The sequence below is a fragment of the Myotis davidii genome, unplaced genomic scaffold (assembly GCF_000327345.1).
Source record: "Myotis davidii unplaced genomic scaffold, ASM32734v1 scaffold93, whole genome shotgun sequence".
Classification (NCBI taxonomy): Eukaryota; Metazoa; Chordata; class Mammalia; order Chiroptera; family Vespertilionidae; genus Myotis; species Myotis davidii.
Window position 1 is genome coordinate 3,506,387 of NW_006292095.1, and position 25,717 is coordinate 3,532,103.

The window sequence follows — 25,717 nt, forward strand, 5'->3', positions numbered from 1 at the left end:
CCCTTGACATTATATGCATTGACTGTACTTAAAGCTTTAATGCTATACCGAAACCGGTTTGGTCCAGCGAATGGAGCGTCGGCCTGCGGACTGAAGGGTCCCAGGTTCGATTCTGGTGAGGGGCATGTACCTTGGTTGCAGGCACATCCCCAATAGGAGATGTGCAGAAGGCAGCTGATCGATGTTTCTCTCTCATCGATGTTTCTAACTCTCTGTCTCTCTCCCTTCCTCGCTATGAAAAATCAATAAAATATTTTAAAAAAAAGCTTTAATGCTATTATTGTTCCTGTTCCTTAAGTAGAGTTAATACTCTCATCCTTTACCTTCTCTTATACAATGGAACAAGTGTTAGATTTCTTTCTGAGGAAAAGTTTTGAGAAACATAAAGGTTACTGAGAAAATTGTACTCATAAGGAAGCTGTAATACAAAAGCATTTTATTGCCTACCTCAATATGCAGTCAGACTCTTTTTCCCTTTTTTGGACAGAACCCTATTTTTTGCTGGGTGTATGACTGTTCTATTAAAGGGCTCCATTTCCCCATCTCCATTTCAGCTAGGAAGGCTATGGAGTAAGATAGAGCCAATATAAAGCAAATGATATGTAGAGGACTTCTTGAAAGTCTTCTCATACAAAGAGAACATTGTCCTTCTTTCCCCTTTTTCTTCCCATGATCTGGAAGGTAGATACAGAGGCTGGAACTTCAGCAGCCATCTTAAACCATGAGGTGAAGCAGCCTCCAGAGGATATCAGGGCAGAGAGAAAGCAACTTGATGTATTAATGACTCTATGGAGCCGCCATTTCATCCCTGGGTAATTTAAAACATGAGGGAGAAACAAACTTCTATCCTTGGGGATGTTTTAATTATATAAAATTTAACATTCTCCTGATAGATGTCACCAGATGGGGGTTGTCAGCACAAAAAGGAGAGGTTAGAGGTGTGGAAGCTAAACTTCAGATATTTTACAGCTTAACCAATCCTGGCAGGCCGTAGCATATAACATCTCTTCTCCTAGAAAATTAGCTCCCCCTGCCAACATGCTTATGAGTCTTCAGCTCTGTAAACCATAGTCCTGATTATTTTTTCAAAAACTTATAGTATCTCCACTTTTCTCAAAGAGTATTATAATGTCTCACAACACGAACATGCATTTAGTTTGATTTTAAAATGAGATGTTTCATGGCCTTTAGAATTTAGGACTAGGATTGGAGAAGTTGAGGCATCTTGAACATGACAGTAATCAAACAGAATCAGAAAAAAAAAAATTTCCCCAAAAAGAATAGAATGCTATACTGTAGAAATTTCTCAGTGTTAACAAAGGCCTTCTTCTTGGTAGATCACAAATTTTCCCTTCCAGATGAAGCCCAAGAGAGCATACATGAGCAGAACTCTTCCATGACTATGCCTTGGATTTAAGAAAGCAAGCTTTCCTTCCACACGGCACAACAGTGTGTCTAACAGCCCCTGACAGTTAAGAATAGCAATAATAATCACAGTAAATAGTTATATAATATTTGCTATACATATATCTGGTCTAAATGGTTTACATATATTAACTATATATAATTATAATTACCTATAATGTAAATTTTCTTATTAGCCTAAAGTGGACACACAAAGATGGCACAAATATGTTGGATGGAGGAACTGAAATTTGTACCCAGGCAAGTGATTAAAAAGAAGGAATGTTGTGAGTAGAAGATATAGATGGTCTTCATACACTAATCCTAAATTTATGTTTGCTATGTGGCTGAGGGAGGTTGAGTAATATATAGTCTAGATTTGTTGTTTTCATTAGTTTCATATTAAAAATTTAAATTCTCTGTTCATTATGTTTATCAGTCCTTGGAAATTAATGTACAAGGGAGAGGATATGGACTCTTTAAATTTGTTTTTTTAATGCTTGCTTTATACTTTAAAATAAGGCTGAACTTGGTAGCAATGAGCAGATTAGTTAGATGTCACATTGCCTATTCCATTTGATATCTCAATCCAACCATAGTTTTCCTTCCAAGGATTGAATATAATTTTACTGATCATCACAATAGGAAGTTCTTAAGGGAATTATCTGTTTGCATGTGCAAACTACATAACTGGACTCTTATAATAGTAGGCATTTCACAGGAGTCACAAACAGCTGAATTTCATAGAGTTGGCAGGAATGTGAGGGGGGCAATGGGTAGAAAAATATTTAATCAGTGATGACATTTGTATTTTCTTGTAAACCAAACTCCAACTAATCTCTTTCTAAGCCCAGGGCAATTATTTGGCTTTTCCTGTTAGTAGTATTTATGTGATCTTTCTTTCCCTGTGTAGTCCTGTTACTAATCTTCTTTTCACCATTTGGCAACATTTAAGCTTTCTTGACAGTAAAAATTCTCTGATAACACTGGTCACTGATGTAGAGTGAATTCCCCTCCCACTCTTAAAAACACATGAATTAGTGGTCTTCTTTCTCATAAAGAAAAATATAAAAAGAGGAATACACATTATTTACCATTGTACCACCCAGGTATCCCTATTGAAATGTATAGACAGATCTATCTGGGTTGACTTTGTGTGATGCTATGAGGAGGGAGGACTCTGGATAATAACCTTTCAAGATTCCTCCCAGTCCTACTGTAGAGAGATACTAAAAAAATAAATAAATAAATAAAAATAGGAAAGTATTTGGGTCTCAGATGAGTGGGGAATCCAGGATCCAGGCTTGCTTGGAGTTTGGTGAAGTATATTGCAGGTTGCTATTGCCCTCTGCTGGTCAGAGGGCAGACTTACAAGCAAGGTTCATACTTTTCCGACATGAGACAGATAGGCAATCCCCACCCCTGATGTTAGTCAGGGTCCGGGTAAAGTACAGATGGACATCCAAAAGCCATTTCTAGATTTATCTAAAAGTTATAAATCAAGCTAGAACATTGTTACATAAAAAGTGTTTTAGCATCTTACCTTTAAAAAAAAAGATACTTTTATTATTACCTGAGAGTCCATATTCAAGTTAAAATTCTCAGACTCCTTAGAAGTCCATGGAGACATGAAGACAGTCAGTCTCAGGTCTAGACTCACTCTTCCCAGCCCACTTTGGCACATACTTCCAGGGACTGCTCCATCATGCTTGCAGACATCCAGCCACGTGGCTAAGCTCCAACCACATACCTGCAAATAGCGGGCTCCCTACACACTTACTGTGGGCCCAGGCAAATCAATACCAAGCAGGAGTAAACACAGGAGAGAGGATGGTGCAGGTTCTAAAAACAGTCTTGGGATTCTGGAGTCCTGGGTAAGCAGAGTATGCTCTAGAAAGCAGTGGTGGCGGAGGGGCTGTGGGTTAACGGAGGGCAAATAGGCTGAATACCCTGGTTTGCCTAAATCTGTCCTGCTTTTAGGCACTGAAAGTCCCCTGACCTGGGAAGTCCTTCATCAGGATGTTACAAGTCCCATTTCCGATCGTGCACCAAATGATTAAAGGAAAAGTGAAATATTCCCATGAAAGCCCCCTCCCGCCTCAAATAAGGGCTGAGATGAACACTCTTATTAGAGTCAAATATGGTGTAGATGACCCATCTTCCCTATTCGTTGTCAGTGGTGCTTCCCCTCATGGCTGATGTTGGCAGCTGTGATTTGCGGTTTGCAATAATGGATGTGACTAAATTGTGCAATTTAAGCGCGTTGTCACCCTAAATGTTAACAGTCTGTCTGTGACTTTGTGGGTTAACATTGTGCTTGGTGTTGAGCTTGCTTTTCACATGGTGAGTATTGTGATCATGTTTTCCGAGTTCGTTTGAAAAGTTTAGATAACTAAAATAAGAACAATTACATATTGTTTAATCAGTCCTCCTATTTATTATTACTAACTGCCACTGTGAACTAGCAAATTGTTCTGTTTAAATAATAACATCTATGTAACAAAAGTAAGTAATGCTTAATAGAATATGATTTCAAGTAGATGCATATTTTTTTTTTCATTTTCTCTTTTTGTGTGTGGCTGTGCTAAGATGTGCCTTCTCTAGGTTGTGTCCTCAATACCTCAATGCCTGGCACTGTCTTTGAAGAGGACCCTTTATTTTATTTATTTATTTTTTAAATTGATTTTAGAGAGGAAGGGAGAGAGAAAGAGAGAGAGGCATCAATGTGAGAGAGAAACATCAATCAGTTGCCTCCCTCATGGGCCTGGAATCGAACCTGGCATTTTTTGGTGCAAAAAAAATCGTTTGTTTTGGATGATGCTTACATTGAAGACTCAGTTGGGCTAACACTCCAACCAACTGAGCCACCGGGCCAAGGAATACACTTTCATGGTTTAATGATCAATTAATAATACCTTGTGCATCATTATTATTATCACTGTTGCTGCCATTATTTTGTCCAGTATGGCTGTGTCCCTGATCGATTTTCCAAAAAGTTGGTCACTCTAAAGACAAGTCCCATGGGCCCCAGCAGTCCTTGCCTAGTAAGGAGGGATATGGCCTGCTAAGGACCAGCATGCTGTCTAAGGGCCCCCAACACAGACTTCAGGTCAAATCTCTGATTGAAACCTTTAGAAAAGGGGGGAAAAAGGAAACCTGTTTATGGACCATTAAAGGCAGATACATGATTGAGTTTGGTTTGAAATCTATATAGCTGCCACAGCACCATGTGAGCCTAAAGATTTGTGAGTTTACAAAGGAAATTACTTTGCAAAAAAAAATCATTTGTTTTGGATGATGCTTACATTGAAGACTCAGTTTTTCAATATCACTGGAAGCAGATGCTAAACTGCAAAAATTAACTAGAGATTGCATTTCAGAAAGCAATGATACCCGACTTCTATATTAAGTTTACTGTTAAGTGAACAAGGAAAGAGAAGAGCATTTCTTTCATTACCCAAGCAAATGTGTGCACAAGAAAATGCAAGAAAAAGTTTGGTGGGTGAAATTCACTGTTGTGGAAGGAATAAATGGTTTGTAGCTACTAAGCATTTTATATCCCACATCTTAAACTGGATTGAATCTCATAGGTTTTAAGCAAGTCTTTGTTGTTGTTGTTTGCTTTTAGTTTTATTTTAACCTTGCGATGAGACAACAAAAAGAATTTCAGACTAATGGCAACAGGAGAACTTAGGTTCTGAGCCTCACTAGTCTTGACACAGTGAAGTGAGAGATCTTTGTGTCCAGGTTTGAGGGACCCTGACCTGCCGCAGGTAACCCCAAAATCACAATAGGGCCTGTGAGGCCCACAGAGCGAGCATTACAGGGTAGTCATGACATTTAGCTGGTGTTCCTGGCATGTAATTTTGTTCATTTGCTTTTAAAATCATCGCTGAGTCTTTAATAAAGTCTCCTGAAAATTATCCAACTAATTCCAGCTGCACTGGACGTGAGCACAGGGTGGAAAGGAATCAGCGCTCCCTCGTCACCGGCAGTGGTAAGTGGTGGGGCAGCCGAAGTGAAGGCCAGTCTTGTGCACAAGGTTTCAGGTCCCAAGGCCCTTCCCTCTCCCCAGGTGAAGATTTGCCAGTTTACATTCATATTATTTTACATTATTTTGGGGTGTACAGCATAGCGTTTAGACAATCATATACCTTACAAAGTGGTCCCCTTGATATTTCCAGTATCCTCCTGGCACCTACACAGTTATTACAATATTTTTGACTGTATTCCCTATATTTCCTAGGCTCTACTTTGCATCCCCATGACTATTTTATGACTAGAAATTTGTACTTCTTAATCTTTTCATTTTTTTTAACCCAGCCCCCTTAACCCCCATCTCTCTGGCAATGATCAGCCTGTTCTCTGTATCTATAAGTCTGTTTCTGCTCTGTTTGCTTATACAACATTGTTCTTTAGATTCCACTTATGAGTTATTAACTAAGTCAGGTTTTCCTTGATGGTACTCTCACTTCTCTCTGGTAGCTTCTCTGCAACCCACTACTGCATCCCATCCAGGTATCTTATAGGCAGGAGTCATACTCTGTACTTTTTTTTTTGCCTTCTGTCCATCATTACAAAGGAGGATTCCCCTGCTCTAATAGAGATTGTGTGCTAGAAATCATAACTTACCTTATTCAGGCCCTTCTAAAGGAAGTTCGTAATAGCTAATGTTATATGTCACCTTAGTTGGACCACAATGTCCAGATGTTTCATCAAACATTATTCTGGATGTTTCTATGATGTGTTTTTGTTGTTGTTTGTTTGTTTTTGGATGAGATGAACATTTAAATTGATGGACTTCGAGCAGATTGTTTTTCATGATGTGGGTGGGCCTCATCCAATCAGTTAAAGGTTTTATAGAGCAAAAACTTACTTCCCCTAGGCTAAAAGGAATTCTGCCAACAGTTGGCCTTTAGACTTTAACCACAGCATTGGCTTGTCCCTGGGTGTCTAGCCTGCTGGTCTACCCTACAGATTTTGGATTGCTTAAAATAATAGCTCTTCTTTCTCCCTCCACCCAAAACACACACAGACACACACACACACACACACACACACACACACTATTGGTTCTTTTATATGGAGAACCCAAACTAATATAAGTCACTAATTAAGAAAGCTCAAATAATCATAAGGCATTGACAAGATATCTATGGGTCAGCATACATTTGGTGAACCTTCAAATTGAACATGTAAATGATACATGCTCCGCAGAACCGGACCTCTACAATAATTGAAGACACAACCTCTCTAAACTGGGAAGAAAGTATGAATTTCCCTCCACCTCCACTTGGCCCCTGGCAGTAAGGCTGAGTATTCTGAAAGCAACTACTTTCTGAAGGCTAGAATTTGTAGACCACCTGCTGTCACACTCAATCAGGGTGTTGATTTATTCTACAATCATTGTGAAACTACTGTGTGTTACACACAACTGATTTTGATTATATCCAGGTAAGTGCAAAATAGAATCCTGTCACAGCATCCTTCATGATTCTTATCATTATAAAAAAAATTACAAATCCTAGAGCTGAATGAACCTGTCCTGGGGTCTGATTCTGAGCTGGTTTGGCAAATTCTTTGTTTTCAGTCATAATTTGGATCTTACGCCCATATACATAAACAAGTTATTCCGCACGTACTTCAAGAAAAGGGTTCCTGTAGGCTTCTTGGTTACATGTATGGTGGATCTCCTCTCCATTCTCCTTGGAACCTAAGGAGTGGGAGAGAGCAAGTTTCCCACTCCCCTTACTGTTTCATTTGTCTACACTTGTTTTCTTATCCGAATCCAGGGAGTAGTCTGGTAGCCAACAAATTTATATTAGCTTTACTTTTCATAAAAGCACTGCAAGGTAGACATTATTATCCTCATTTACACATGTGGTTATTATGACTCAAATGTTAAGCGAGATGAATAGCTTATGTTGTAAATAAACAGCAGAGTGAGAATTCAAACCTGCATTTGTCTGATTTCTAAGCTTATATTTTTGCCATTCCTTCAGACTTGCAATAGCATCCTCATATAATACCAGTAAAATAATTTCTACCTTCAGTAAGGTTTGTTTTTTGGTGTGTTTTTTTCTTTATTCGTTCGTTAATGATATGGATACCTTTTGTCACTAGAAATTTTGAGAAAAATGTGTTTTCTTCTGTACTGGTATCTTTACATGTACCATTATAGTATAAAACCAAAAATGGCATTCCCTAGCCCAAGAAATCAAGCCTTTTCACATGAATTAAAAGTTAGTTCATTGGGCCCTGGCCAGTGTAGCTCAGTTGGTTGAGCATCGTCCATGCACCAAAAGGTCACCAGTTGATTCCTGTTCAGACCACATGCAGGCTCCATCCTAGGTAGGGGTGCATGCAGGAGGCAACCTATCAATGCTTCCCTCTCTCCCTTTATCCTTTCCTCTCTTTCTAAAAAATCAATAAAAACATTTTTAAGTTAGTTCATTGGGAAATAAAATACATTTGTTTGCATTTGTATCATCATTGTGTAATGACAACAAACTATACATATCTGAAAATTTTGAAAGACAAGACTTTGTAAATGTCATTTTCCACCCCACTTCTTCTATATGGTTTTCCATGGATTCAACATTTATAGGAAATCTGCTCTGAATTAGGCTCTGTGGTCTCTCTGAGTGGGGCTTACATCTGTTGAAAGTATACAAATTGAGATGATTCTTTGCAGTCCTGTCCTTTGAGGGACAGATCAGGGCCCCATTTGGTACAGATATAGATTTAAAGCCTTAAGTCCACATGTGCTCACATTATTTTAAGAAAACTTCAGGTTATTTCTTGCTTTGTTCGCTTTTTTAAGGTCATGTCCTCTCTCTCTCTTTCTCTCTCTCTCTCTCTCTCTCTCTCTCTCTCTCTCTCTTTCTCTCTCTCTCTCTCTCTCTCCCCCCGTCATCAGTCTACATCTGTCGTCTATCAAGCATCTAGCTATTCATCCATCATCATATTTGTAATAGAACAAGATGTTTACTTGACCAGGGACAAGTTTTCAGTGGTGTTGGCACTGTGAACTGGTGGGGTTTTGTTTTGCAGTGCAGGGCAAGGTGTATAATTTTAGTGAAATAGCCAGCTTGAGAACTCTCAGTTCCTCAGGTGAACAGTTAGTACATAGATTGTCCCTGCATGTCCCTAAGCAACTTGCCCTGAGTGTAGACATGCTCTTGCCCTGCTTCATGCCTGTGTTCTCCACAAGGCCTGTCCTGAGCACAGGGACTGGTGTTCAGTGTGTGGAGGTGGGGACACCATCCCCTGCTTCATGCTTTGGGAGTTCTGTGACCCTGTGACCAGCTGCTGTGATGCTAAGGTCCCGTAACCAATCTCATTAATACACCTGTGACACACAGTTGGCAGACCAGCTCTTCATGGTATCACTTCTCAAACTCTGAAGAAAAGGCAGGTTGGATTGGAATATGCACAGCAAATCACATGTTTCTTATCTACAAATATTTATGTAAATGAATTCTTCTTCTGTTGGATCTGATTACATGAAAATAGCTATGCTGTGGTTTTGATATAAATATTTATTGGTGTGCTTAGGAAGAAAAATAATTTACCAAGGAGACTTTTTGTTCACAGGTTGAGAAAAATGAGGTTTTTATTTTATTGTTTGAATTCTGTATACAAACAACTGTACGAAGAGCAAGGTGTCTGTGCTTCTACTGATGTTTTATTATTTTTTAATATGAAAGTGATGGCTTCAAACAAAGTAGAATTCATCCTTAATGCTGAGATTTTTAAAACATAAAAGTATCATTTATATTACCAAAATTGTTATTGTATTGTTCCACACAATAATTATGATGTCCCTTCTTTAACAAGAGCGTAAACCATGGCTTTGAAAGATGAATCAATTTGTCATTGTAAAATGTGACAAAGCTGGAACACAAACCCAGGATCTTCAGCTCTTTAAGCCCACACTGTTGTCATATTCTACTTTCCAGAATCCCCAATGATAAATATTAAATGGTTGTTTTATTGCTCTGCAGACTCTGTGAGTCCAAGAAGCTTGAGGAATACAGTGTGCTCTCCTGAAGCCCTGGGCTGCAACTCACAACCAAATAAACTTTTATTGCCTTTTTCCTCCTTGCCAAGAACTATCCCTTCTGTTACTTATATACACCCTGAGACCAATCTGATCATCTTGATTTCATAATAAATAGGAAGCTGAGGATTCATGATTTTCTGAAATTGATCAAAAGCCACATTGTTGTTAAAAATGGAGACATCAGAAATCAAACACAGGTCTTATTTTAAAGGTCATGGTCTTTTCACCCTGAGGATGATATAGAGAAGGGACCATGTCTTGAATCATTAACCAATGTGCTTCTCTCGTATTCCCCCACCTAGTCTAGTTGGTCTACCTTCTTGGGCCATAGCATACACCAAGCACAGGCAGTGAAGGCAGCCTGGGTTTATTGATACCAAGGTAGAGCAGTTGGAACATCAAACCAAAGAGAAATAAGCATATCCATGCTCATTTTCTAAGTTTCATAACAGACTTTTCAAACACAAGATGAAGAACATATGGAGAGAAAGGCTTTTTGAGTTATGAGAGCCTAGGTCTTTGAGCTGAGATCCTGACCTAAGCAGTAGGCAGAAATGATGCTGTAAGACCCAGGGTTTTCCCTTGGCCCATTCAGACTAGAAGGTCTGGCTCCTATCATGCTCTACCTCTTTTTTGTGCCAGACCAAGCCCTTGAAGGGTCTGGGTCATTAGGAACCCTCCTGGTACCCCAAGTGGAAGATGCTGGTTCATGGTTTCTTACCAAGGACTCTGAGAGTTAACAAAAGTGCAGAAGTCCTCTGTTCTTCCCCACAGACCACCATGACACTAGAGAATGAGTACTGGGCAGACACTTTGAGCTAGCCTTCTAGTCTCTCAATACTCCTAGGAATATGGGAAGTAGTCAAATGTTTTCTCTAAGTAGCATGATCGGACCTTGAGAGCCAAGAATCTGAAAGGTCTCTTAGTATAAGACATGCTGTGAGTGACATTTGACCAGTGCCTACATGGAGAAGGGGACTGCTTAGCAGACACTAATTTGGACTGAACCTCCCACCCCCTGGTCAGGTACCTCTCCCTGATGCCCCAATGCTAGATCAGAACTGTGTAATTTACATACTATCCCAGCTATGTGTGTGTGCATAATGGGGAGCAAGTCTAAATTAGTGGAGTTTATCCTAAATAGACAAGATAAACATTTTATAGCTTTGTATTGTCAGGTAGAATGAGACCTTGTAAACGTGTGAATTTACTCTTTATTCCCACTTTGCTCATTTACTTTGAAAGGGTTAATTATTTTAAAATTATTTTGAACTTTCAGTGTAAGGAGAAAGAATCATTCTCCTAAAAATAAAGAAAGAAGCTAAAATAGAATTTGCACATTGATGAACCATGTGGAAGAGTCTCATCCGTTCCCACGTCATTATTCATTTTCATACTGGTGACTTCCAAGTCTCGCTGTCAGCCTCCTCTTTCCTTTACATCTCCACCAAATCAACACATGCAGGGAGGCTAGGGCTGGAGTGGAACTTACTACATTGTTAAGTGAATGAAGGAATGCATGAATATTTAATTTGTTTTTCCAAGAAATCTACTGTGTGGTCGGTCCACAGGCAATTTTATTTAGTTTCTGAAATTTTGATTCGTTTTCCATTACTTTGCAAATAGAATAGGGATACCCTTGCTCCTTTATGGGTTTCTGAATGAGGGAGCGTCCAAAGCTTTTTGCTATCAACCAGTGATGATGTGGAAAAAAGAAAATTTAAGGGCATTAAAATTCTCCTCTGTGAAGGCTACAGGTTTCAACAAAGAAGAAGATGAAGTCCTATATAGAACAGGAACATGAACAGGGCTCAGGTTGATTTTGGGTTATTCCAGAGAGACCCTGACCTTCATTCTCCAGGCCCATCTGCCCTCCAGTAGGGCATTTGCTGGTTTGGCATCACCAGGAGAGGCCTTTTTTAACCACTTTGGGGGAGGATTGCCTCCAAGGTCTTATTCCTGACACTCTTTAGAAAGATGAGAACTGAAGTTCCTCCTGTGCCCCTGTCTTCTAAGGCCTGAGGTGGTCCTGGGAGATGGCTTAGCTTCCTGCCTTTTGCTTTGGCTGCAGATGTGATAAGGTATTTGGTCACCATGGTTATGTGATAGCTGCGCAGCTCTGCCAGGGCCTGCACACACTGGTTATAGGCTGTCAGGAGTGGGCCATTCCCGGAGGAAAGAACATGGTCCCTCAGTGAAGGAGCTGACTGGATGGCTTCTATGAAGGCTTTATGAGAAGGTGGCATGTAGTCCCTCATGTTGAGCAGAAAGTTACCTGAAAGAAATAATCCAGACCAATGTCAAAGCTCCACATGGAAAGGTAAGCAAGCTGGGCTGCTTTTCCAGACATCAATGCAGCAAAAAGTGTTGTTAATCATCTTAACTGTCCCATCTGCTTTGCTGGCCTCTTTGGTAGTAGACTTCAAACACACAAATGCACACTCCTAGCTACTGATAAGTGATGGGGAAGGGGAAATGAAGTAAGCACAGCTCAGATAACTGAATTGGAACTATTTCCATCAGCCAGTGTATAAATTTTTATCATATACCAAATATGGGCATGTGAGCATAAACTCTTAAACTAAGTAGCTAGATAATCTGTTGAATTTTATTTCTTAAATGCTTTGTTTTGGAGGGGGTGCTAAGGAAAAAGAAAGCAATAGGGTTTATAAGAGCAAAAAGATAAAGAATGAGCAACTGTTTTAATAACAACCTCTTGAAGTCAAATTGTTTAAAATCTGATCAATTGATATTTATAAGAAATGTAGACAGATAGATAGTTTATAGGAAACCCATTCTGTGTTTAATATTATACATGGTATGACACCTACTATCCTCACCAAGTCAAAATCCATGCAAAGTTATAGTTCTAGAGAATTGACTTCTGCAGATGAGACTGGACCCTCTGATACCAAATTCTAGTCGTTTCTCTAATTCAACTTGAAAACTCTGTACTATGAAGTGGTTTTGGCAGCTATTAAACATTTGGCTCAAGACTGACAGGTAAGGAAATGAGCAATTTCAAATTTCTAAAATGGTTGGCTCTTCTGGTCTAAATAGAATTGGCTTAAAGTTGCACCATTTTCATGGAGAAGGGCTTTCATGGAGGAGCTTAGAGCCATCATGGGCAACACCCAGACTTAGCAACAAAATGCCAGACCCTCCAAACTCCAGAACTCTCCTTCATTTTAGAGTAAGGAAGCCATTGCCTAAAGATTCAAACAAAACTGCAGTGAACAGCTGGAAATATAGCAATGTTTTAAGAATTGGAAATGAAACTCAATTTCAACATGTGGCAGGCACAGAGTTTCCCAGTTAATTTGGAAAAGTATAGACTTCGTGACATTTTAAGTTACACTTTGTTTTATCAATTTGTAAAAACACCTCTGTTCTTCTCCCTGTTAAGAAAGAAAAAAGAAAAGAAAAATGTCTGGCTTACCACTTTCCTTGCTATGGCGAATGCCCAAAAACTCATCAAAGGCATGAAGCACTGTGCTCTGAGCTGCACTCCCTCCAGAGTATTTCAGGGGCTCTGTGGAGACTCCTTCATATATCAATCCCACAGGCATTGCTGGGTTATCTTTCCATCTAAGCAAGAGTGAAAGTCAGAAAGAAGTAGGTGCTTGGAGTTAAGAATGTATTTTTCTGACATAGAACCAGAGAGTGAGCAATAAAGCAAATATGATTTGAATGGCAATTTTAGGGCAAAAGACCGAATATCTTTGTAGGACGTGTACTTAAGCATTATCTTGACCCCAATTTCGTAACAGAACATAGAATGCAGCCCTTTTCCTCCCTCATTTAAAGGAGCTTTTCAAAGAAGTAAAGAATAGAGAGTTCCCGAATGGTGTGGCTCAGTGGTTGAGCATCGACCTATGAACCAGATCACAGTTGGATTCCCAGTCAGGGCACATGCCCAGTTTGCATCCTTGGTGTCTAGTGTGGGTGTGCAGGAGGCAGCCAATCAATGATTCTCTCTCATCATTGATGTTTCTATCTCTCTCTCCCTCTCCCTTCCTCTCTGAAATCAATAAAATTATTTTTTTAAAAAAGAATAGAGAAGAATCTCTCATCCAGTCATAAAGATGACAGCAGTGCTTATCAACAGGAACAAACGAGGGGCTCCAGAACAATCTTCACTTCATCTGATAAAATAGCTTTGATGACTTGATAATTCCACTAGTAAAGATTTGAAAACACACACACACACACACACACACACACACACACACTCATACACACTCACACATATAAATACATGCACACACATCACACATATCTTTGCCCTTCCCTGAATCAGTTATAACAGTTGTCACATTAAACTATCAGTTCTAACTGCTACCTGAATTTATGGAAATGCCCTTATCAAGTGCTCTGTTGATGACATGTATGCATACTCAGAGTATGACTAAAAGAAGATAATAAGCCTGCAGAGTGCCTGAAGTGAAGATTAAGGACACGTGGAAGGACTGGAAGAGAGGCTCTTAGTCATGCTCAGATTAAGTGGGTTTTTCTCCCCTCTCCTCTCTTTTCTTCTCTCCTGTCTTCCCTTCAGTCTCCCTAATTCCATTTATCTTTTTGTCTCTGGACCCTCCTCTATCTACCTCCAACTATGATACTCATTTCCGTCTGCTTTTTTACAAAGTCTTAAATAGTCACGGAGTGTAAGTGGGTGGCTCCATAATGAGACAAAAACAATAGCACCAAGAACACATATACTTGTACTCACAATGCTTTTCAGTTTATAAAGCACCTTCACAGTCATCTTTTCATTTGGCCTCTTAGGAGTAGATCAAGGCAGGTAGTTTTTTTTAAAATATATTTTATTGATTTTTTACAGAGAGGAAGGGAGAGAGATAGAGAGTCAGAAACATCAATGAGAGAGAAACATTGATCAGCCGCCTCCTGCACATCTCCTACTGGGGATGTGCCTGCAACCCAGGTACATGCCCTTGACCGGAATCGAACCCGGGGCCCTTCAGTCCACAGGCTGACGCTCTATCCACTGAGCCAAACTGGTTTTGGCCAGGCAGGTATTTTTAAGCCCATTTTGCAGATAAAGAAATAAAGACTCTAAGCAGTTCATTCTCCAGGGCCACACTGCTGGGGAACAGGAGAACCAGAGCTTAAATCCCAAGCTTGTAATTTTCTATTTTCATGTTCTCAGAACCTGCACATGTGGATTTCTCCTTTTTCTAAGAAACAGAATCTTTTTCTCTTATTACCGGGAACAAACTACCCTCCCAGTTGTTAACAGTTTAAATAACAGGCTTACGTGATGTCTCGCCTTCTTCCCGTAATTCTAAGAGTCATTGTGCTTGAGAGAAGGCAAACACATCTCATACACACGAAAGCCGAAGACAGGCCACGCAGCTTGCTGTTCATGACCTGACCTTTCTTTGCATATTTCTCTGAGGCAGGAAATGCTACAAGAAGCTGGATTGCTTTCTGTTGGGATTGTTTTTGGTTGGCTGTACTGTGGTTTTCACTGGAGGAATATCAATCAGAGGGGCCTTTGCAGGTGGGGCACGATCACTCTTGAAAGGAATGGAGCACAGAAAGCAGTCGGGGAGACAAGCGGGAAAAGCAAAGGAAGGCTTCTGAGTGTACGATTGCAACATGCTGTGCCTGTTCGGAAAGAGGGCTCTGTTTTAGGCAGATATAGAATTTAATCTCAGCTGTGATGTTTATTAACTGTGAGCCTTGGCTTAGTTCAATCCTCTCTGAGCCCCCACTTCCTCCTCCGCATACCACAAGTATCCACCTTATTGGGTTTCTGTGAGAACTAATTAAAATAACACTTGCTCGATGCCTGTAATACATTATTAAGCATTCAATACATTTTAAGCCATTTTAGAATGTTATTCCGAATGAGGTGGGATCCCTGTTCTCCCTTTCATTATTCTATAACTTTGTACCAACCCTCTGAGTGTTCCTGCTCCTAATTTGTTCCTAGTTCCTAAAGAAAGGAATGGGTTTCAGAGAGGTGGTTTCACCACTTGCCAGAGTTCAGAACACTGGTCGGATAAAATTCCTAAACAACGTATTCTCTGTGGAAGAAATATGGAAGATGACTGACATACTCTAGCAAGTGGACCAAATACAATGACCAGCCTGTTCAGGTTTCCTTTGAATTCCCATCGATGACCTTGCCTAGGCGTTTTGGTCTCCTTCACTAGTTCCTTCCCATCATGACAACTCCCAAGTGTCAGGCTCTCTCAGGGCTCAGTCCTTGGGCTTCTCACTACTCTCACTTCCCAAGGGATCTTTTCTAGTGGCTAGACTAGCCTCATGGATTAAAAAACCTATTCTCACTGTCTACAAATTTGCACCTGCACCTGAACCTCTCCCCCATATTCCAGACTCATATACTACCTGAATGCCTGCTAGACGTCTCCACAGGAATGAACATGTTCTAAACTGATCTCCTGATTCCCCACCCTTTTGCCAAACTTGTCCTGCCTACAGTCTTCCCCAACAGAAAAGCTGGCAGTTAATCTTTTCAGCAGAGTTGGACAAAACCATGGAATCTTCTTTGATTGATCCCTTTCTCTTCCATTGCACATGCACTCCAATAGCAGATCCTGTCAACTTTACCTTCAATCTTCATCCAGACCTGGCCATTCTCAATGCCTCTCCTGTTACCACCCTAGTTAAAGCTACCACCCTGAATTGTAGTACAAGCTCCTTACATACTTTCCTGGCTTCCATTCTTGAGTTGAAATCATCCATTTTCCTCTTAGAAGATAGAGTGATGATTCGAAACTTAAGACAGATCATGTCATTCCTCCCAGACTTGCCAGTGTTGCCCATCTCACTCAGGAAAGGAGCCTACAGGCCCTTGCAGGACCTGGTCTTCCACCAGAACGTGCATCTTTCTTATTCTCCCCAGTATTTACTCCATTCATGCACTGCTGGCTTCCTTGCTGCTACTCCTCCATGACAAGCATGCTCTCATGTGAGGGTCATTGTCATTTCTTTTCCTTTTGCTTGCAATGAGTATCTAGGTGGCTGACTCCTTACTTCTCTCGGGCATCTGTTTAAATATCACGTAGAGGTGTGGTATTCCTAGATTGCAATAAATAAATACAAAACTTTGGCCACCACAATCCAGACCTACCCTATATCTTACTTCACATTTTCTCATTTTGCTTATTGTTGTAATGTATCTTGTATGATACTTGATGTTATTATATTTATTTCTCCATCTGCCTCCCATCATTAAAATGTATATAAGCTCCACAAAAATGAAGTTGCTGTTTTGTTTTATTGCTTCATTGCTAACATCGAGAACTGTGCCTGGAAGATGAATCAGTGAATGAAACATATAGCATTTTATAATTATGTGTTATATCTAAAATATGTGAACCCAAGTATATTTCTTAAAAATACCTGGCCAGCCTAAAAGAGCCATCAAATGCTCAATCAAATGGTGAAGACACCAATCCCCTTTTTGTGCCCTAACCTGAAGAAGATACGTTGGAGCCACATAAATACCAGAAGAGAAAATACCAGTGTGAAAGTCAAAAAAGTAAGAGAAAGGCATCTACTTTTAAAACCCACATATTCTGTCTATGATGACAGTAGTCTGTGGAAGGGAAATTGAGTTCTTGTGAAGAACCCAAGGATTGCTCCCATGCATTCTCAGGCCCAAACTGTTGTTTGTGAAGGAAAGGAACTATTTTTTCCTTCAAATCTTTGTAGGCAAGATTATTTTTAGTCTTCTTGTAGCATATTTCTAAGAAACCCAATAGAAGCAGACATTTAAAAGGAAAAGAAAATGAGATGACATTAGTTTTCCACGGGGGCTATTAACCTCCTGAGAAATTTAATATGAGTGGGAAATAAGGATAAAATGTTTCATCTGCAGATGAAATCTTTCAACTCTCCTAAATAAAAATGCTTTAAAAAGCCAACAAAAGTAATAAATCAAACATGGGACAAATCAAGAACACAGGAGCAGAATTAGATTTTTCAGGACAACCCTATTGGGAATTATCAACAATCCAGATGTTCTTGGTCATCTGCACGTAGGAATCAATGTACTTAGGATTTGGGACTGGTCACTTAGTTTAGCTATATGGGAAAAATTTTTTGAGGATCAGAAACAGAGGGGAGACACTGATAAAATGCATCATTGACCCAGAAATTATTTTAATGAAAACAAAGTCACCTTCTGGTGCCTATTTAATCATGATAGGTAGAATTCATAAAAATATTGCCCCAAGATTCCCATTCTAATTCTCAGAACTGTTAATATTATGAGATTTCAAGCCTATAGATATGATATATTATATTACAAAGGGACTTTGCAGATGCAATTACGGTTACTAATCAGTTGCTCTTAATATAGGGCAGTGATGGCGAACCTATGAAACATGTGTCAGAGGTGACACGCGAACTCATTTTTTTGGTTGATTTTTCTTTGTTAAATGGCATTTAAATATATAAAATAAATATCAAAAATACAAATCTTTCTTTTACTATGGTTGCAAATATCAAAAAATTTCTATATGTGACACAGCACCAGAGTTAAGTTAGGGTTTTTCAAAATGGTGACAGGCCGAGCTCAAAAGGTTCACCATCACTGATGTAGGGAGTCATTCTAGATTATCTAGGTGAGCTGAATCAAATCAATAATTCCTTAAAAGCAGAGCGTTTTCTCTGGCTAGGGACAAAAAGGAGACGTCAGAGAGATTTGAAGTACTAGAATGATAGGAAGTGTCATTGCTGAGACAGAGGAGACCATGTGGCAAAGAATGCAAGAGGCCTCTGGAAGCTGAGAGCAGACCCTCTCTGACAGTCAGCAAGGGAACAAAGACCTCAGTTTCAAAACCACAAATAATTAGATTCTACCTAAAACGTGAGTGAGTGAATTCTTCCCCAGATTCTCAAGATAAGAACTCAGCCCAGCGGATACCCTGACTTGGCCTTTTGAGACCCTAAGCAGAGAACCAAGTTGAGCTCACCCTGACTCCTGGCTTATAAAAATGTGAAATAATTAATGTGTGTACTTTCAAGTTGCTAAATTTGTGATAATTTGTTATTTAAAAGGAAAATTGATAGAAACTTAGAGAACCAAATAAAGCACAAATAGATTTTTCAGAAATAGGTGCTTCCTAAATTCCAGTCTATTTAAAAACATTTTTAAATTACCCTTTTTTCTTTCGTCTAATCCTACCAAAGTGCATCTACATGTTTTGCTTAATATTTGTTGCTAGAGTCTTTTTTCTACAATCAGATCTTTTCTTGACCCTGACTATATGAAAAACATACAGAGAGTGAGAAGAATTCTATATGATATTCTCTTTGGAGAGCATTTCAGGAGTGAAAGTCTAATTCTGAGAAATATTCCCAATTCCATGTCTGTCACTCCCTTTTTCTCCCTTTTCCCCACATAAGCCAGGTGTTTATTACTTTCAAGTTATTCTGTGGAAATCATTCTGCTTTTATTCTCTACAGTGAGAATAAATGAGAAATCCCCACCCAGACAGCCCTCCCTTAGAGAGGGCGGTCACTTTCTCACATTCCAGACCTACCCAATCTATAGAAAACACTTAGTACATGTTGTCACTCTGTTCTTGCACCAATGCATTATACCACTAAATCAGTAAATTTATTGATTTGGGTATTTGGCATGTTTCTTGTTATATCCAAGTACAGCTTCAGATTCTATCAAAAGCCCTTCAGGCATCTCCTAGTTATACATATGGCACATTAGATGATATTGACTTCACATTTTTTACCACATCCATCCACTACTGCCACCTTTCAGTTTTCACCATTAAAAACACACACACCCAAACAAACTCAACTTCTCAAAGTGAATAAGAAAATAATCTCATTAAAACATGTTAATGTATGACTAGTGTATTTAAAAAAGAAGAACTGCATCTAAGAGTAGAGATCTATTTTTGGAGAGATTATAGGTCATGTGACACACAAAAAAGTACACAGAAATATGAGAAAATGGCTTGGTGTAGCCTTCCTAGGAATGTTATAAGAAAGCTTTCAAGTTACTGTCTATATCTCCATCTGTTTTAATAACAAGGGTAGGGAATAAATATAAATGATTGAACTTTGTGTGTGGCATATTGGCCTTTTTTTAACCTTTCTGTCATCAAGGTGGAGTTCTAAGAAAGTGAATACAAATGAATCTAATATGGGAGCCTAAGGACAATTACTCTAAACTTAAATATTCAACCTTTAATGTCGTTTGCCATGCATATAGGACCCCTCTTCTTTTATCCAAGAGTGGATCTAGCTGACTGCCTTGCTAACTAACAATGGTTATTTGATGTGTTTCTTACTCTAGGAAGCTTATGTCAGTTTCCACCCCCATAAATTTGGAAAATGCTACAGAGACCTCCTGCAGGAAAACAGCTGAACTATACTTACCCAGAGAGAAAGATCCGGATGACTGCATAAAATATGTCTGGATCTACATTATCTGGAGGAGCAATCAAAATGTGAACTTTACTACAGGCGAAAAAGCAATTGGTTACATGTGCATGGGCCCCACTGAGCTCCCGGGGCTGCTTCTCTATCTGATCTGCATGGAAACCTGGAATGAAAGCTACAAGCAAGAGGTGGATGGAATGTTCTCCTCTGTAATTGTCCTCATTGGCGCTTGCAGAACTTTTAAACTATTCCAAATGCTGCCCTTTTCTATTTGTGGTACTTCCCCTTTCTCTACTCAACAACAACAAAAAGAAAGATCAAGGCCATCTTTTTTAAAAATTAATAATCTAAGCAGACATGATGTTTGAGAGAATATGGGAAGTGGAAAGGCAAAGGCAGGAAAGAAGAATCACCTCTCTCACGGCTCTCACAAGAGAGGGAAACTAAAGCCATCTCTGTTCAAGTGGAGGTCTGGATCGCCCACAAAGGACAGAGGAGTGGAGCGGCCCCTGTCCGGCTGGGGACTGCCACACCAGGTCAAATACAGATTCGTTTAGCTCCACATTTAGCTGCATTCAGTAAGCTGTGCAGCTATTTTGAATCTAAGCCAATGCTTGTGGATAACTGATTTCACTAGATAATAAAATTATATATAAGGAAGCAAGTTTCCACATTTGTAACACATTTCTTTTAATCAACTTTTGAGGATTGTTCTCTTTCTTCATCTAATGGGGCCCCTCAATGACTAAGCATGCTCTCTTATGCATATCCCTGTCTTTCTCTCTCTGTTTCTGAGAGGGGAAAAAAAAACACATCTCTTTTTACGATATCTAAATAATGACATCTCTATACCATCAGTTTTTCTTTTGCTACCATCACACCTACTCTCTGGTCCTCCATCTCTTGTTTTTTTCTGAAGCCCCATGACTCGGGTAACTAATGTTTTCCTTCAGCCTCAGGTTTCCTAGTGCTCCCGAATGGTGTTACAGTCTCTCGTTCTTCTGTGACAGTACTCGTCTGGACTTTTTTTCTGGGTGATATTTCTGGGTCTTATCCATTTGATGTGCTTTGTCTCCCCCTCCCAAATGCTAAATATTAGGTACACATTTTTCTAAATCAGTAATGACTGGCAATAATTTTTCACCCAACTTACCATATTTAATGAGGAAAAGTCAAATGATCATTTCAATAGATGTGAAATGATTTTGATGTAAAACATTTCAATATGTGTGAAAAAATCCATTCATGGTAAAAAATAAAGCAAAATGATTTAGCTAATTAGGAATAGTAGAACTCTTTCTTGAATTGGTAAAAGGAATCCATAAAAAGTCTCCAGTATACATTATACTTAATGTTAAAATATAAAAAATAAGTATTTTAAAATGTGAAACAAAACAAGGATCAGCATTTCCATTTACTACTGTATTGGGAGGCCTAGCAAGAAGAATGAGAAATAAAAATTAAACAGAAATACAACCTATAAGTATTGTAAATGAAGAAAAACGAATATTATTCTCAAATGACTTCTCTATAGAAAACCCAAATAATCTCCACATAATTATTACAATGAATAAGAGTGTTTACCAAGGTGCTATATTTAAGGTTAATATTCAAATATCAATTTTATTCTATAAATTAGCAACAGTCAAGGAAATGCAGGAGTGGCAACATTATCATAGTGGAATAAGAGTTTCTACTATCTTTTGCCAATGAATGCTGATTTACACAGTCACCCATGGACCAGAGAGCGTTTATGGAAATCCAGGAGTCCAGCAAAGCCCCAGCACGCCACTACAGTAAAAATAATTATAATAATTTGAGGATATTGAATGCACTAAAGGGAGTAAGAAGAGCATTTCACTTTACCTACATCACCACCCCACAAGGAGACATAGCTCAGGACCAAAAGAGACCTTATTGGCCTGTGACTTGTCCCACAAGGAAAAGTAAGACATGTGAGTGCCCAGCTTCCCCAGCTGCATGGAATGCATCCAGAGACCTACTTCTTTCTCGCCACATCCAGATTACTAAGGTGAGCTTCAGGACTGAGAAACTGGGTGGGTGGGGGAATGAGGAGCAGCTGTGAGAGAGCCAGATAGGGCTTTTGGAAGGTATTAAAGGGATGCAGATCTTACTGACCATCTCACGGACTCTGACAAGAGATCCTCTTAGGGACTCTGACAAGAGATCCTCCCAGGAGCTGGTGGGGATGCTGCCCCTGTACAGAGGCCCCAACTGGACGATGGGCACCCCTAGTGTTCAGGGTGCCCTACCCACATGCCACACACCCACATGTGGCCACTTCCTTGTGTGCATAGCAGAGGAAGAAAAGAGTGAGCCTTTGTGAAGAAAGAAGAACAAAATTGTACTCATGCATATGGGGTGCATGCTTTCATGCTGTTTCCGCCAAATTCTCACTCTGCCATCTGCGTGATGCAACTGGAAACATGATTTATTGGACCACATGACTTTTTTCCAATGCTCAACTGTCCAATCCTTGTGTTCCTGTGCGAATTGGAAACGTTTTATCTTGGTAACTGCAAACAGCAAAGGTGTTTGAACAGACCTTTGAGTTCCATATCCCATACGATGCAGTGTACGTTTAATTTGCGTACAAATGTCAGGTGGTCATAATAAAATGAATAGAATCTTGCCATTTGCAACCTCATGAGGGTATTATGCTAAGTGAATAAGTCAGATGAAGAAAGACAAATACCATATGATTTCATACATATCAGAATCTAAACAAAACAAAACAAATGTACAAACAAAACCAAACAAACCCATAGACACAGACAACAGAGTGGTGGTTAACAGAGGTTGGAGCTTGGGAGAGCTGGGTGAAGGGAATCAGTTGCATAGTGATGTACTAGTATATTAACTAGACTTTTGGTGCAGATCACTTTGTAGTATGTACAGATGTGAAATTGTGATGTTATACACCTGAAATATATAATGTTATATACCAATTTTACTTAAAGAACAAAACACACACACACACACACACACACACACACACACACACACACACTATACACTTTCAAGGTTCTCCTGATAGAGGAAGTTGAAGAGCTGTCTTGACATTGGAAACTGAATGTAGTCTCCTGAGGGAAATGTAACTAACCACAGGGCTGGTGAGCCACTGAATTGGCTACACCTATGAAACCTCATCTCTGCACTAACCACAGAAAAGGAACCTAAAGCAGGTCAGTCATCCCAGGTTCCCCTTGAGAAGAAAGGATAAAACGGGTGTAAGAAAGCACAAGGACACCACTGCAGTATCCTGGCATTGCTGGATGGAATGTATAGAACCTTTGTTGTTGTTTTTTGCCTCACCCCCTCCTCCCAAACTTCATGCAAGATCTTAACATGCGAAGAAATATGCGGCCACCGAGGAGAGCAAACTACCCTAACCACAAGAGAATACAAAAAAAAGACAAAACCACAGATCTATGCAAACTGAGATCATTCTCCAATATTTAAAACAGCAGTTACCATAAAACAAAGCTAATACACTAGCGCCATCTCGTGGATGTTGCCCAGCCCTGCCCCAAGCAGAACCCTCAACCCACAACAGCCCCATACCGTGCATTTGTCCTAAGGTTCTGGTGATGTCCTGAATGGAGAGTCTCAGCCGCTGCAGGGCTTGCAGCAGGGAGTCCTGGCTGGGCTGCAGCATGGCATTCACTGCTTGAACAAGTGCCTGGGGAGAAGGTTCATTCACTCAGTCCGTTAGCATTCACTTATGGCCCATTGAGGTGGAGTGAGCTGAGCATCAGAGCTATGGAAATCAGGAAGGGCGCCCTTCTGACTGCTGGACTGTTTTCCCATGCTCCCCTAAACTCAATTTGCTGTGAAGTCTGCCTGAGAGGATAACCTTTCTGGGCATCTCCCTTGGACATATTTTTCTAGATCTTTCCACTGGTTGCTACTTGCTATAATGCTATCCTTTTTCTCCTTCCTTTTTTTTTGTATTTTTCACACATTGTAACAATGTCTAATTCAATATCTTGAATTAGGAGACCCTCACCCCTGAGCTCTGTTTTCATAATATCAGGCAGATTCTATAGAGCCCATAGAGCCCCCAGCTCCAGAGGCCCTCCGTCATGAAGCCTTCCTAGCAGTCTCTACCTTATCTGAGCTATATTTGAAAGACCAATATTTTATTTTGCATCCTTCAATGAACTAAACACACTCATAAGAAGTGAAGTAACTATATAGTTTCACTTTTGAGAATGTTATAATACTTATGCTAGGGTTGGTGACACAGTAAAGACTTAAACTATGCTCACCAGGGAAGGTGGTAAGGAAAGACATAAACCTAGCTAATTATCTTCAGGCAATGCATGAAGATAATAGCTGATCACCTACTGCTCCACTGTCTCTACATTTATATTTTAGAGAGGAAGGGAGAGGAAGAGAGAGATAGAAACATCAATGATGAGAGAGAATCATCGATTGGCTGCCTTCTGCATGCCCACCACTAGGGATTGAGCCTGCAACCCTGGCATGTGCCCTGACCAGGAATTGAACTGTGACCTCCTGGCTCATAGGTCAACACTCAACCACTGAGCCATGCTGGCCAGTCTGTATTTTTATTATTATTTATTATCTTTTTATTGATTTTAGAGACAGGGAGAAGGGAGAGGAATAGAAACATTGATAGGCTGCTTCTTATAGGCTCCCTAATGGGGATCCAGCCCACAATCAAGGCATGTGGCCCTAACGTGAATCACACCAGTGGCCTCCTGCATCATGGGTCTATGCTCAACACTGAGTCACTCCAGCTGAACTCCACTGTCATTCATCTTACAAAACTTGACCTTTCTGTAAGCTACCTGAACTCTGAAGACTAGGTAATCTCAGGGATGGCTCCTTTCCTGAGCCTTTGCACAGCTGTTCTCTCTGCCAGAAATATGTCTGTGTGTCTGTTTGCCTTTATGTCTGTCACTCTTTCTCTGTCATTTTCCCTGGGAAGTTTTGCCTGACCCTTCAGGTCTGAACTAAGTTTCAGATGTCTTTTTATAAAACACTGCATTATTTTCTTATTACTCTATACATCAACCATCTTTCTCCGCTATATCAGGAGCTTCTCTGGGGGTCAGAACCATGTCAGTCTTGTTCTCTCATATATTTCATTGTCTAGAACAGTGGTTCTCAACCTTGGCTGCACATTAGAATCACCTGGGAATCTTTTTAAAATCCTTATTTCTGGGCCTCGTCCTCCAGAAATTCTGTTTCTTTGTTACTAATGTTGTGGCCCCACCCCATAACAAAGAAACAGAATTTCCGGAAGGTGAGGCCCAGAAACCAGGATTCTAAAAAGATTCCCAGGTGATTCTAATGTTCAGCCAAAGTTGAGAACCACTGGTCTAGAACAATGCTTGTTGTTGAATGGACAAATGGTCAATTCCATGTTTTGTAGGATTTGGCAGAAGTGAGTATCTCTATGGGCTAGAACATGACCTCTTTCCTCAGATATAAAACAGCAGGTCAAGGCCTATGCTCATCTATATTGATTAATTCACCAAAGTAAAGCTCAGACTGATTTCTTATTGAGAAAGACAAAACAAAACAAAACATGCTGATGGTGGAAAATACCTTAATCCCAGGCACTGCTGCTTTCTCTACCAAAACAGTCACCAGTACAAAACCACGCAGGCTTTCTCCCCCAGGAAAAGAGAAAATGGTGTCCAAGTTCCTTGGGAAGGAGATCACCATATGGTTAGAGAGGCGTGGACAGCATGAGTGTGTACAGCCCACAGGTCCCCTCAGAGTTAGACAACTGTAAGTGCAGAGCAGAACTGGTGAACACTTCTCTCTATAGGGAAGCCCCATGGATGAGTA

At 39.9% G+C, this 25,717-nt stretch overlaps 1 protein-coding gene and 1 long non-coding RNA gene across 3 annotated transcripts in view; one reads left to right on the plus strand and one right to left on the minus strand.

Annotated features, from left to right (window-relative positions):
• The window catches only part of LOC107183372, a 31,220-nt gene extending 11,361 nt beyond the window's left edge, over nt 1–19,859 (plus strand). The window contains exon 3 of the long non-coding RNA XR_001514159.1: nt 19,785–19,859. This is a non-coding gene — a long non-coding RNA (uncharacterized LOC107183372). The remainder of the gene's footprint in view (nt 1–19,784) is intronic.
• Nucleotides 8,958–25,717, minus strand: part of IDO2 (indoleamine 2,3-dioxygenase 2) — a 49,608-nt gene continuing 32,848 nt past the window's right edge. For both annotated transcript variants that reach the window (XM_006765555.1, XM_006765556.2), the window contains 5 exons: nt 25,472–25,571; nt 23,456–23,573; nt 19,868–19,919; nt 12,909–13,057; nt 8,958–11,744 (listed from right to left, as the gene is read on the minus strand). In XM_006765555.1, coding sequence (XP_006765618.1) covers nt 11,389–11,744; nt 12,909–13,057; nt 19,868–19,919; nt 23,456–23,573; nt 25,472–25,571 — 775 coding nt within the window. In that variant the 3' untranslated portion in view covers nt 8,958–11,388. The remainder of the gene's footprint in view (nt 11,745–12,908; nt 13,058–19,867; nt 19,920–23,455; nt 23,574–25,471; nt 25,572–25,717) is intronic.